This window comes from Mytilus trossulus, chromosome 2 (assembly GCF_036588685.1).
Source record: "Mytilus trossulus isolate FHL-02 chromosome 2, PNRI_Mtr1.1.1.hap1, whole genome shotgun sequence".
NCBI classification, from domain to species: Eukaryota; Metazoa; Mollusca; class Bivalvia; order Mytilida; family Mytilidae; genus Mytilus; species Mytilus trossulus.
In genome coordinates, this window is record NC_086374.1 from 10056083 (window position 1) to 10069254 (window position 13172).

Consider the following 13172-nt stretch of genomic DNA (forward strand, 5'->3'; position numbering starts at 1 on the left):
GAAAATTATATTTTGAACAAATTAAAGTGTAAAGTAAACTGGATTGCTGAATTTCATAAATTGAAACAATCCATTCCACAAAATTGGATTGACATAGTAAAACAAGAAAATTCTGTCCAAAGTAAAGTAAATATCCAGAGAAATAAGATCACATGGAAAGATCGTTATTTTGAGACTTCATGGTTTTCAAATAAAATGTTATATGACTCTCTAGTGAATAGTAAAAAAGAAACGTCAGTAAGGATAAACAGGTGGCTCAAAATTTTACCATTGCAAGAAGCTTCAAATATGAATTCATTATATAACTTTATTTTCAAATACTTAACTGAAAATCAATTAAAAATATACAGATGGAAACTACTACAGTTTATTGTACCAGCCAAAATGCATTTATTACAATGGAAAATAACTAATAACAGTTTGTGTAATTTTTGTAACATAGAAGAAGACTATGCTCATTATTTTTTCAATTGCTCTTATTTAACAAGATTTTGGCAACAAATAAACGATATCTTAAAAAAGAGTAATTTACTTTTTTCAATAAAATTACAACACATGATATTTGGATACAAAATTACAGACAGCAAGTATTACCCAATAAATTTTTTGATTACAATTATTAGTTTTTCAATATATAAGTCGTATTATGTATCTGAGCAGAGAACAAAAAACATAGACGTATTCAGAATTTTATTAATGAATACACTAAGAGAGTAGATACCAATAGTAATGGACATAAGACAACAAGTCCAATGTTACTTTCAATTAAAAGAAGCATAATCAATGAATAATTTTTTTAAAATTGTTAAATAGAGTTTTGTAAAAAAAACATGTATGTCAATTTATTTAATCAGCTGATTATTCCCTGGGTAGTCAGTGGAATGTGACAGGGTACGTCAAGAGAAGCTTGGAAACTTGATGATTTATGTAACAAGCAATATTTGATGAATAAAATAATTATGTAGTTAAAAAAAAAAAAGACCTTTGTTGGCAAAGGAAAGATTAAAGATATATCTAGTTGAATATCAATATGTCGAGCAGAAGTTACATAGCTGATCGCATCTTGATATAGATATGTTGGTGTAGAAGTTCTGCGTTTACCGAATTGTAATAATTTGCTTTTTGCTGGTGAAAACGTAAAATCTCACATGTTACTATAGTTCTCACATATTGTTTACATCTGTTATTTCGAAACGCAGTTTGTAGCAATAAGAGCAATATCGTCTGCCTGAACATGGGAGCTAGCATTAAGACCATGAAAGAATGCACCTTCTTTTGAAGATTCTAGTTCGTTTATAAGGTCATTTATAAAGATCAAGTACAGGTTAGCTGACAACGAACATCCCTGGCGAATACCACGATTGAGTTCAAACCATTTAGACAATTTACCATTTGATGAGACGGCACCATACAGATTAGTGTAGATACTATCAAGCAAAAGTCAAAATTTATCATGAGCTCCGTACTCGTGCAGTTTAAAATGAAGTCCATCATGCGGAACAGTATCAAAAGCTTTCGTGCTGTCAAGCAAAACAATATAAATAGTCCCATTCTTTTCAATATGATGAAGAGTTACTTATTCATTAAAAGATGCATTGAGGATTCTTAAGAGCTTTTGATGCGCTACTTGCTGTCCCTTTGGAAAATCTTTTCGTATGCTGGACAGCTTGATGTCGGTTAGTTTTTCGAATACTTTTGTAATACTTGGTACTAACGAAATTCCCCTATATGAATTTGTATCAGTTCGGATTTTGTTACATCGGTTTGCCCGGATGACGAAAATGGGGGACCCACTATTCTAGCTGCTAAAGAAAATTGTGTTAATTTACTGTTTTAGTCATATCATTTTATATACACATTGTTTTATTAACACCACCTCTACTCCAAAGCATTAATTCATGATATCTGAACATTAAAACCTTCATATTTCATTTGGAAAGCTACGAATCGTTTGTTAAACCGGCATCTGCTGACGAAGCCATCTTGAGTTTTTTTTTGTTAATTGATATTTACTCATATATACTCCACATTTATTGTGTCTTTGTCTTACCGGACTTAATAAGCCACCCTAAAAGAGAACATTTTTTTTACCTTTTAACAGATTTTATAGCATTTTAAATTGAATCTGTTCTTTTAGTCTTGGATATTTTTAACTTTTTTAACGTTTCGTGTAACTGTTGTCTCAACAAGTGACAAGTCATCTAAGGTCAACACTATTGATCACCCAGCTGAATATGCTCTAAATTAAAACAAAGCAATTCGACAAAAACTTGATGCCTAAAATCGAACATTCTCAGTAGTACCAGAATTTAGTCCTTGTAACTTGGTGCTTACATTCACTTCCGGTGCCTTTGAGGAATTTAAAATCGTGTCCTTGAGTATGCTTCAGGGTCAGGGGCTCTCAATAAGAAGGACTAATACCACCGACATAAATAAAGCCATAGTCTCTGAATCTGTCGTTGTCAATGATGCACAAAACAAACTCTATGTATTACATTTTTACAATACGTCGTTAAAAGTAGTTTTGAATGGTAATCAGCTACATATGTCAGTTTTTATTTCGTCAACCCTACCTGTTATCTTGAATGTATTGGACCACAATAAGGGTTTCATAACAATGAACAGACATTGTTGCACAACATATCTTAATTCGAATCAGGCTAGTTGTATGCGAACAACAGACATTAATACTAGTATTTAAAAAGATCAGTGTCAAAATTCTAACCAAAATAGTGCTTCTGCATCTTTAAAGTCAATAATAAATACTTCTGATCAACAACTAAATGACTACTGTCCTACATGTGAAAATCTTTGTAGTTCTGACGATAAGGCTGTTGAGATCTGCAATAAATGTTTAGAAATTAGTCATCCCACCGTTCTGGGTTCCACTCCTCCACGTTTAAATAATTGTAACGTATATCATATTCCATCGTCCATCAGTGCCACTCCAACAACAACATTGATAACACTAACATTTTAGAAGAGGAAATAACACATTTTAAATCTCAACTTGGACTAAAAGATAATCATTTCAAAACCAAAGAATCACTCATTTGTAAACAAGATTCCGAAATAAAATTAATGAAAAAAAATATTCAACAAGATCAGTGTCAAAATTATAAACAAAATAGTGCCTCTGCATCTTTTAAGTCAATAATAAATTCTTCTGATCAACAACTAAATGACTACTGCCCTATATGTGAAAATCTTTGTAGTTCTGACGATAAGGCTGTTGAATGTGAGATCTGCAATAAATGGCTACATTATAAATGTAAAAATCTAATCGATTAGGAGGTTGATGAGATAGAGAACGATTTAACTCTTCAATATAATTGTAACAGCTGCAAAACTTTAAAAACATTGCAATCAGATCTACTTGTTTCTCAATTAAAACATGCTCCGTGAAACACCGTTATTCGACCATATCAACAATTAAAACCTAGCAATACGGTACAAGAACCATCTGCATCAAATAGAGAAGATAATTCTAGATCATATGCCATGGAACAACGTGTGCGTTCATTAGAATTTGAACTTCTTAAACAAGACAATACAATTTCAAATTTAGCTGATAAATTCATTGACTTTAAAATAGATAATGAACGTAAACAACCGAGAACAAGAAAGAAGAAACAAAATGTGTTTAATTATCAAATTGCTGACCAGTTTAAGTATGAGAATCCTTCGAATGACTCATGTGCAAACATTCTATTTGATTCTGAACTTGAAATGCGTGATGACGAGGCAGAAGATGAACAATCGCCCAGTCATAGTATATCATATACTGAACAGTCGCCTTATTTAGGTCATGCTCGTGCGCCGAAAAGACACCTGCCACATACCTGAGAATAACGGGCAAAAACATGAAGATTAGAGAATAACGTGCAAAAAAAATAAGATTAGAGAAAAAAGGGGTTAAGTTTTGGAAGATTAAGGAAAAAAGGGGTTAATTTTTTTTAAAGATTAGAGAAAAGGGGGTGAAAATTAAATGTTTACAACATTACAGACAGTTTTACCATAAGTTTAACTTCATAGAAAACAGGGATATCCTTAATTATACATGATTCAGCTTTCTACATGCCATTTTTCACCATACCTTTAAAGCCTTCTAACAAAATAACTGACCTTCAAACAGAGGTACTCCAAAAAAAAAACCTGGTTTTCTGGAAATCTAAAATTAGTATACTATGGAGCGCATTAATCCTCAATTTTTAATGCAAACTCATAGACAAGTAAATTTTTGGCTCCAAATGATCTAGATATATTTTTCTTTCACCCAAAGTTTCATTTCTGGAAATTTGTTGGTTTGTTTAAGTAAACAACGACATCAAAAGCACTTTTTGTTCAGAATAGGGATACTTTTACATACGTTCTAAATTGGAGGGAGTAATTGGTAACACCTCTACGGATAAATGACTTTCGAGACTAAAAATGCTACTCCTGATCTATCATTTACTCGTAAGGATTCAATATTTGATTCGTCCACGCCTTTCAAGATAGACACAAAGTTACTATCTATTGAGTCAAGTATATGGAATTGATATGATCGAAGCCAATGCTCAGACAGAGCACAAATGTCAGAGCTACTATCTATTGAGTCACGTATATGCAATTGATATGATCGGAGCCAATGCTCAGACAGAGCACAAATGTCAGCATTCTTATTACGTAAGACTTCTGAGGGATACGGAATGCTAGAAAAGATTCCGCTACAATTCCAACACATGAAATTTAAACTAGTCGTATCCATGACTTTTGTTGTCAGGTACCGAAATTGAATGCTGCTGCAAATTGCTCCCATGGCATCCACAGTTTAACATTTTTTGGGCAGAATTCAGGGTTCTTTATCAGAGCTTCATCTTTAGCTGCGACATTCGGGTGAGCAGATGCACTCCGTCTGTACTGTTTGTCAAAATAGTGGGAGATATTATGGACATAATTGTGCAAATTGTGATACAAGCATGAAATTTGGTATAAAGGTGGACTAAATAAAAATTAAAAGAAATCAGGTGCTGGCCATCAAAAATTTTCATTTTTTCAAGATGGCCACCGATCATTTTGCAAATGGCGTCATATCCAGTTGGCTCCATTTCGTTAATCATTGAAAGCTTGTCATGGGTATAATCCAATGTAAGTTTTTATTTAACGTAAATTACAGTATTTAAATTACGAAAAAAACAACACATAAATGACAAAAAAGAGTGACTTCCGGTTCCAAAATGGCGGGAAATATTTTGAAAATGTATATATTTTTTTTAATATCCATCAACTAAAACATGTGATATCACATTCTTTGTTAAGATTAAATGTCTAGTTTTGTTAGAAAGACAGGTTGGTTATTTAATAATTATCTGACAGTAGCCAATAAAAAAAAACGTACAAGGAAGGACAGAACGGAAGCATTACAGTCACCAATACAGCTGGATTTTTCGCCTCCTCATTTCAAAAGTGTCCGACAGGAGGATGCAACTTTAAAGGCAGCCGAAGAAGTCCATTTTGGTTTCCAACTGTCATCGATTATTTTCTTTCATCCAACACCAGTGTTAATGACTTGGTACATAAATCAGGCTGAACCCAAACTTGTCCTCCTTGATACGCTGCTCTTAGGATGTGCCCTTGAAAAAAACTCTTGCAGACGGAACTACATTACAATGCCACTGCTTCCTGGGTAAATATTTACATCGTGCCTCGTTAACAGAAAATGGTGATGTTGTTTTGTCATACATGATGCAAACAAATGCTTCTATTATGTCCATGAATGTGTCTTTATATTTCAGCAAAGAAAAACATACGTCCCTTTCATGTTGAAATACTTCCCATGTCATCCAAACTGACCTATTCCTTTTCCCCCGAAAATCCGACAAAGTATCACATCCACTGAATGTATGAATGAAAGGAAGAGAAGCTACACGAGGACCAAACGCATTTGATATATCACGTACAGGAAGCCATCAAAAGTCTTGATTCCTGCCAAAACCTATCCAATGCTTGTTCCACCCTTTTTTTTTAGTGCTGCAATTCTTAATACTACTACATCTGTGTCGGAGCTACCTAAAACTACGGTCTTACAACAATTTTCATAATCATGCCGAAAATGGACAAACATTCGTATATCTGCTTCTCCATGCTTACAGGTGTAATACCACCAAATCATGGTACGTCACATCCGGTTGCATACGAAAGTAGGTCTAAAAAATATTCCCTTGAATTTGACCGTTGTAGGTTATTAATCCTACATTTTATTGCAGTAAAACTATTTCTGTGTCATAAACATATGTCTTGGGTATTTCAAAACACCATTATTTTTTATTTGTGATTTCTATAGAAAATTTTGTAATCTTGAGGTTACATGGTGACTAAACCTTGTACACAGATAGAATAAGGGGAGAAATTTGATTGGTTAACTTCCAATGATGGTTATTTTCTTATATGCAATGAAATGTTATGTGAATTTTTTTTTCTATAGAACTGGACAGGATAAATCTTTACTCATGCCAAGTATTTCTTTATTTGAAACAAAGATAAATTCTGCACATATTTTGGAAAAGTGCAAATTTAACAAAGACTAATAGGGGAAAATCAATGGTGGTATTACACTGATATGGGAAGCTGTACGTGTACCTATGGCCTTGTGAGTAATCTCATGTGTTAAAAGTTCTTGCTATTTAAGTGAAATAATACAAAAAATTAAATATTCTGAGTGGATTGAGTCTCCGAAAAACATTTTATGAGAAAATTGTCTTGAAATAGGACTGTACCATGAATATTCAGTTGACAGAACAAGCCATACTAAGTGCATATATTTATTTTTTTGGAAGGGTGGGCTTTTTCTCCTTATTTCTTATATTTTGCTATGGTATAACATTTTCCGAGGTAATACTTAAATAAATATATAGTTATAAGTAGATGAAATTATTTTTAATATTGTAACGACAAGTTATTCACTAAAAGAGAAGCCTTTTATGTCCCTCTTTGGAACGCGGCGTAAATTTAATTTTGACGTAAGGACTTATTGAAACCTCCATGGAGACTGTAAACTTTTATATGGATTGTTCATTCTGCTAAAATGCTTCAAATACACATTTTTCATAACATTTCTACCATAAATGAGTGAAAGTTAACCCAATATTTTTATTTATTGGCCTGAAAAGTTGAAAATGAGAGGTATAAATTGACCCAAAGAGACCTTATTAAGAAGACAAAGAGGTTTATTAGTGGTATTTTATCTTCCTAAAATCTTCTTGTGTATTATTTTCAACTGTTTGTAGGCAGATAAGATAGATATTTGATCATTTTTTGGTCCACACTCTATTCTATCTTGATGCGGCTTGGTTTGGATTTGTCGAAGAAATTTTGCTCGAATCGCTGTAGATGACGTCTTTCAATATACTAGATTTTTCTCAAACTATTGAACTGATTATGACAAAACTTGACAGAAATGCTTGAAATGACCAGGTTTACAAAGGAAAAAAATCACATTCAGTTTATTGAACAAAAAGGTCTTCTTTAGGTGTAATACCACTAAATCATGGTACGTCACATCCGGTTGCATACGAAAGTAGGTCTAAAAAAATATTCCCTTGAATTTGACCGTTGTAGGTAATTAATCCTACATTTTATTGCAGTAAAACTATTTCTGTGTCATAAACATATGTCTTGGGTATTTCAAAACACCATTATTTTTTATTTGTGATTTCTATAGAAAATTTTGTAATCTTGAGGTTACATGGTGACTAAACCTTGTACACAGATAGAATAAGGGGAGAAATTTGATTGGTTAACTTCCAATGATGGTTATTTTCTTATATGCAATGAAATGTTATGTGAATTTTTTTCTATAGAACTGGACAGGATAAATTTTTACTCATGCCAAGTATTTCTTTATTTGAAACAAAGATAAATTCTGCACATTTTTTGGAAAAGTGCAAATTTTACAAAGACTAATAGGGGAAAATCAATGGTGGTATTACACCTAATAAGGGGTAGCTGGAAAGTATCCTTATTAGTCTCTAAAGAAGCATTTCTGTCGGCAAGACACTTGAAACATTTTGTTTCGTTGTCATCTTCATAGAGAAACCTACCCCCGAACCAACTTTTGTCTTGCCACATCTAGCCTTTCAATTACTCATTTAGTAAACATCTAACACAATGTCTACTCTTGAATACTTATCGATGCAAGATGTTATTTAAGATAGTATGACAAATTTTTAAAATCATCCAAAATTGATGTCCAACAAGGTGGCCTGGAATTGTCCATTGCTGCCCCATCAATTATAAATGCGTCAGAATTTGGATCTGCTAATTGCAAAATGTTTATCGATTTGCACCGATTTAATACCACAGTTTAAAATGACATCCTAGTAAAAAAAACAGAGGAGTAGTTTGTCTTTATGGATTAAGAAATATTCCAAATTAATTTGTCAACTGCGACAAGAAATAAAAGTTTATAAAAGATATCGCAATCACTTGTAAGGTTATCTAGCTTTGTTTTTTGACAAAAACGTTTACAGTTTTATTTTACCGACATAATAGGAAGTTGTTCTTTTTGATCTGGTTATAAGAAACAGTTTCTCCTTCGTTTTGCATTTGCTTCGAATGATCTTCGTAATATCTGCCTTTGATTTTTTTAAAGAAATCCTTTTGTGTTCATTAAGTCGTTCATCTGTTATAGAATGCCTCAAACCACTAGATCTTGTAAATTCATCTGATAGTCTACTGACTTCTGGTCCAGCTACCATCAATACGTCTAAATGGGGTCTTCGATAAAACCTATGACAACACATCGCTCTTTTTGTTTTTTTTTTGCCTGATCAATTGTTCTATAAGAAAAATATTTTCTGGTCTTACATACAAGTTGTGGTGTACTTGTGTATTGACACCCTGGGTTAATCGATTGATTCATAATGAACTGATTATCAGTGTTAAGTTGTGAATTGTTATTATCGTTTAAACATGACAAGGCTTCACTTATTGTGTTAGATAATAGTACCTTTGGCTCGTTGTTGTATCGACATTATTCTTTGTTTGAAAAGGCCGATGAACTGTACTGATCTGAGAGGACAGATTTTGTCTCTTTCTTTTATTTGGTTTACTAGTATTTGGTTTACCTCTTTTACTTCTCGGCATTACTTTACTGATAAATCCAAGTTGAAATCACTTTGTAATTCATATTTTACGCCAAATTTATTCTCTTGAAAATTTAACTGCCATTTATGATCGCGCATGCTCATAGGTCTATAGCATAAATTATCATCACCAGATTTCAGGTAATATCTTTATGCCTAGAAGTTAGCTTATTGCCTATGATTTGAGCTTTTAATGTATCTGATTTCATTTATTGCCGTTAACATATATAACAATCTTTGTACTAGCAGAAACATAATTATATGTACTAGGTTTTTCCTGTTGATTTAATACCTTTAAAATAAAACATTAAACATTATCTCCAAAAAAATATGTCATTTTACGGAACGTGTCAAATGCTAGGAACACAAAAAAGCTAAATTTTCAGTCAATAGAAACAAAAATTATATATATTACGTTACATTGACGTACAAAAAAAACCGTTCAATTTTGACGTAGTAACATTTTGGGGAGACACGAATATGAGTGGCCGTTCATGTCATTTGCGTGATTATATACGCGTATATGATTTTATACGTGTATATATACGCGTATATTACCTACATTGACGCGTATATTGTGGTTTTCAACGCGTATGTTGTGGTTTTCAACGCGTATATTGAGGTTTTATACGCGTATATTGTTAAAATAAACACGTTTATACTTTAATCCAATTTATTTATCATATACGCGTTAATATACTTGTTAATATACGCGTTAATTGCATAAATCAACGCGTTCATATACGCGTATGTAATTATTATATAGTTATCAAAAGTACCAGGATTATAATTTTATACGCCAGACGCGCGTTTCGTCTACATAAGACTCATCAGTGACGCTCAGATCAAAATAGTAAAAAAGCCAAACAAATACAAAGTTGAAGAGCATTGAGGACCCAAAATTCCAAAAAGTTGTGCCAAATACGGCTAAGGTAATCTACTCCTGGGGTAAGAAAATCCTTAGTTTTTCGAATAATTCAAAGTTTTGTAAACAGAAAATTTATAATAATGACCATATAATTGATATTCATGTCAACACCGAAGTGCTGACTACTGGGCTGGTGATACCCTCGGGGACGAAACGTCCACCAGCAGTGGCATCGACCCAGTGGTGTAAATAGTTATCAAAAGTACCAGGATTATAATTTTATACGCCAGACGCGCGTTTCGTCTACATAAGACTCATCAGTGACGCTCAGATCAAAATAGTAAAAAAGCCAAACAAATACAAAGTTGAAGAGCATTGAGGACCCAAAATTCCAAAAAGTTGTGCCAAATACGGTTATATACGCGTTGATATACGCGTATGAAATCATTATATACGCGTTAATAAACACTTTTTTGTCTGTTTGTTTTAACCAATGAAAACAGCGTTCTTAAACTACTTTGTATATCACAATTGATCAGAATTGTGATGAAATGCGGTTCCTTCGACTAATATACATTTTTTTTTCTATATATACGTTATAAATCTCAAGACTTTACACCTGGTTTTTAACATTTCATTCATATGAAATGTTTGTTGCCTATAATTAAAATGATAACTAACAGTGTTTCGTGATTGTTTGATTCTACAATTAAAGCATGTGTCCCTTTTCAAAAGTCTCCCAACTATGTCCTTAATTTTGCAAGGTATTTTTTTTTTATTGTTTTGGTACGTTTATACGCTATGATAGGCACCTGGTCCAAGGACACAGTTATCGTCCTCTTCGAATATAGTCCCTAGTGAAAACAGTGTATAACTTGCATATTTTATTTGATACACTTTTCCAATTTATTTCTTGATATTAAATGCATGAACTATTAAGTAGGGGTATGTATTTACAAGTTAAAAAAAATTGGGTGCTGAATCTTTATGTTAAGTTGTGATTTGGTCCAGTTCAAAAAGGTCAAATTTTATCACGTCTGAAGCTGTCAAACAGAATTTTACACCCCCTAAACACAGAATTGTCAATATTTTGAGTTATAGCTGGTAGAAGTTTCTATAATTTTGATATTATTTGTCTCACTGGTAGTACACTACACTGTAAAAATAGTTTTTTGGAAGAGCAGGTGCGATTTTTTTAATTTGAATTTATTGTCTAAAAGAAATGCACTACGAAATAATTGTGTTCTCGGGCCACCTGGGTGATTTCACTACATTGTTTGACTTTTTGCAGATTGCTCCAATGTTTTCTTATAACCTAACTAAGGTTTTTTACCATTGGATTATATTTAGTAATGAGAGTGAGTGGAACATTCTTTGTCCTATCGGCCTTTAATAAGGTTGTTTTTCTGCTAGTTGTATTTTTAACGTTTCTAATAACATTATCTGGTTTATTTCTATAGTACCCTGCGTGCCAATGGGGTCATTTCATTTCTATTATAGGCGAATAAAGTAACAATTAAGTAACAGGGTATAAACCGAGCGCTGAAACTGGTACATGCGCGCTTATAGGGTCAGTTCATCTCTTAGAACACATTACTACCACGAGAGATATGAACACAATGAAAATCCCTTTCTAAAAGGTACAACGTACAACAAACGTATTATAAGCAAATAATTAACGAATAGGTAACAGGATATTGTCCGAACGGGTACATACGCGCCTATAGAGTTATATCACCTCTAAGAACCCAAATCTACCACAAGAGACAAGAAAACAATTGAAAATCATGTTGTAAAAGGTGCAACGTATAATACACGTATTATAAGCGAATTATAAGCGAGTGATGGAACGAATTAAACAAGGTAATAGCATGCTCGGAAACGATGTACACCCTGCTATAATGTTTAACCCCACCATATTATGTTAGTATGTGCCAGTCCCTTGTCAAGAGCCTGAAATTAAGTAGTTATCGTTTGTTTATGTGTTATATATTTGTTTTTCGTTTGTTTTTTTTTTTATATAAAATAAGGCCGTTCGTTTTGTTGTTTGAATTGTTTTACATTGTTATGTCTGGGCCTTTTATAGGTGAATATGCGGTTTGTGTTTTGCTGATTGTTGAAGGCCGTACAGTGACCTATAGCTGACAATTTCTGTGTCATTTTGGTCTATTGTGGGGAGTTGTCTCATTTGCAATCATACCACATCTTCTTTTTTATACAAGCGCTAACACGGTGATTTCATCCCTTCGAACCAAGACCCATCTTCAGTTCAAACATACGGATATAAAGCAGTCAAAAGGTAGAACGTATAAAAATCAAATAAGGAACAAATGAGTATCGAACATAAAGTAAAAGGATCGGTTGAGCACAAACACATATAAATAGGTCATAAAAAGATCACTATACCTCAACAAATTTAGAACTATTACCAGATATAGAAGTATAAACAATTAAAAAGGGGGAAGGATATTAAAAATCGAATAAGTAACGGATAAGGAATAGGAAATAAGTAACGAATAAGTAATAAGGAATAAGTAACGAATAGGTAACGAATAGGGAATAGGAAATAAGTAACGAATAGGTAACGAATAGGGAATAGGGAATAAGTAACGAATAGGTAACGAATAGGGGATAGGGAATAACCAACAAATAGAGAATAGGAAATAAGTAACGAATAAGGAATAAGTAACCAACTTGACGTCAATATTGTTTTCGCTATGTAAAAGAAATTTTTAATCTGTTTAACTGTACACGTGAAGACCATACAACCGTCATCTCTGTTTGACAGTTTAATTTGATGTTTTTTTCTCCTTTGGAACTTATCTAAATTATTTATTGATAGTTCCAATTAACAGACAATTTAAGCATAAAATATTAAATCTGGATTGTAATCAAATATTTGACACAGAATTTGTTTCTAATACAGCATAACAGAAGTCAACGAACTTATAATTGTATGATTTGAATTTATATTTTTTTTTGCTGTTACGCAATACACCATGCTGTTGAGAATTGATCCCCTATTAAACCCTTTTTTGCTTTTGTGCATTTACACTATGTTGTTGAGAATTGACCCCCCCCCCCCCCCCAAATAAAAAATAATAATTTAGTTTTCCCCCTTTTTTGTCCCTAATTCCTTAATAGTTTTAGCCATAACCCTAAAAGCCAATCTTTTTTTA

General features: G+C 32.8%; 1 protein-coding gene across 1 annotated transcript in view; it reads left to right on the forward strand.

Moving 5' to 3' along the window:
• Positions 1-3501: 3501 nt before the first annotated feature.
• Positions 3502-13172, forward strand: part of LOC134704834 (neurogenic locus notch homolog protein 2-like) — a 32465-nt gene continuing 22794 nt past the window's right edge. The window contains exon 1 of the mRNA XM_063563616.1: positions 3502-3772. Within this exon, the coding sequence (XP_063419686.1) occupies positions 3502-3772 (271 nt within the window). The remainder of the gene's footprint in view (positions 3773-13172) is intronic.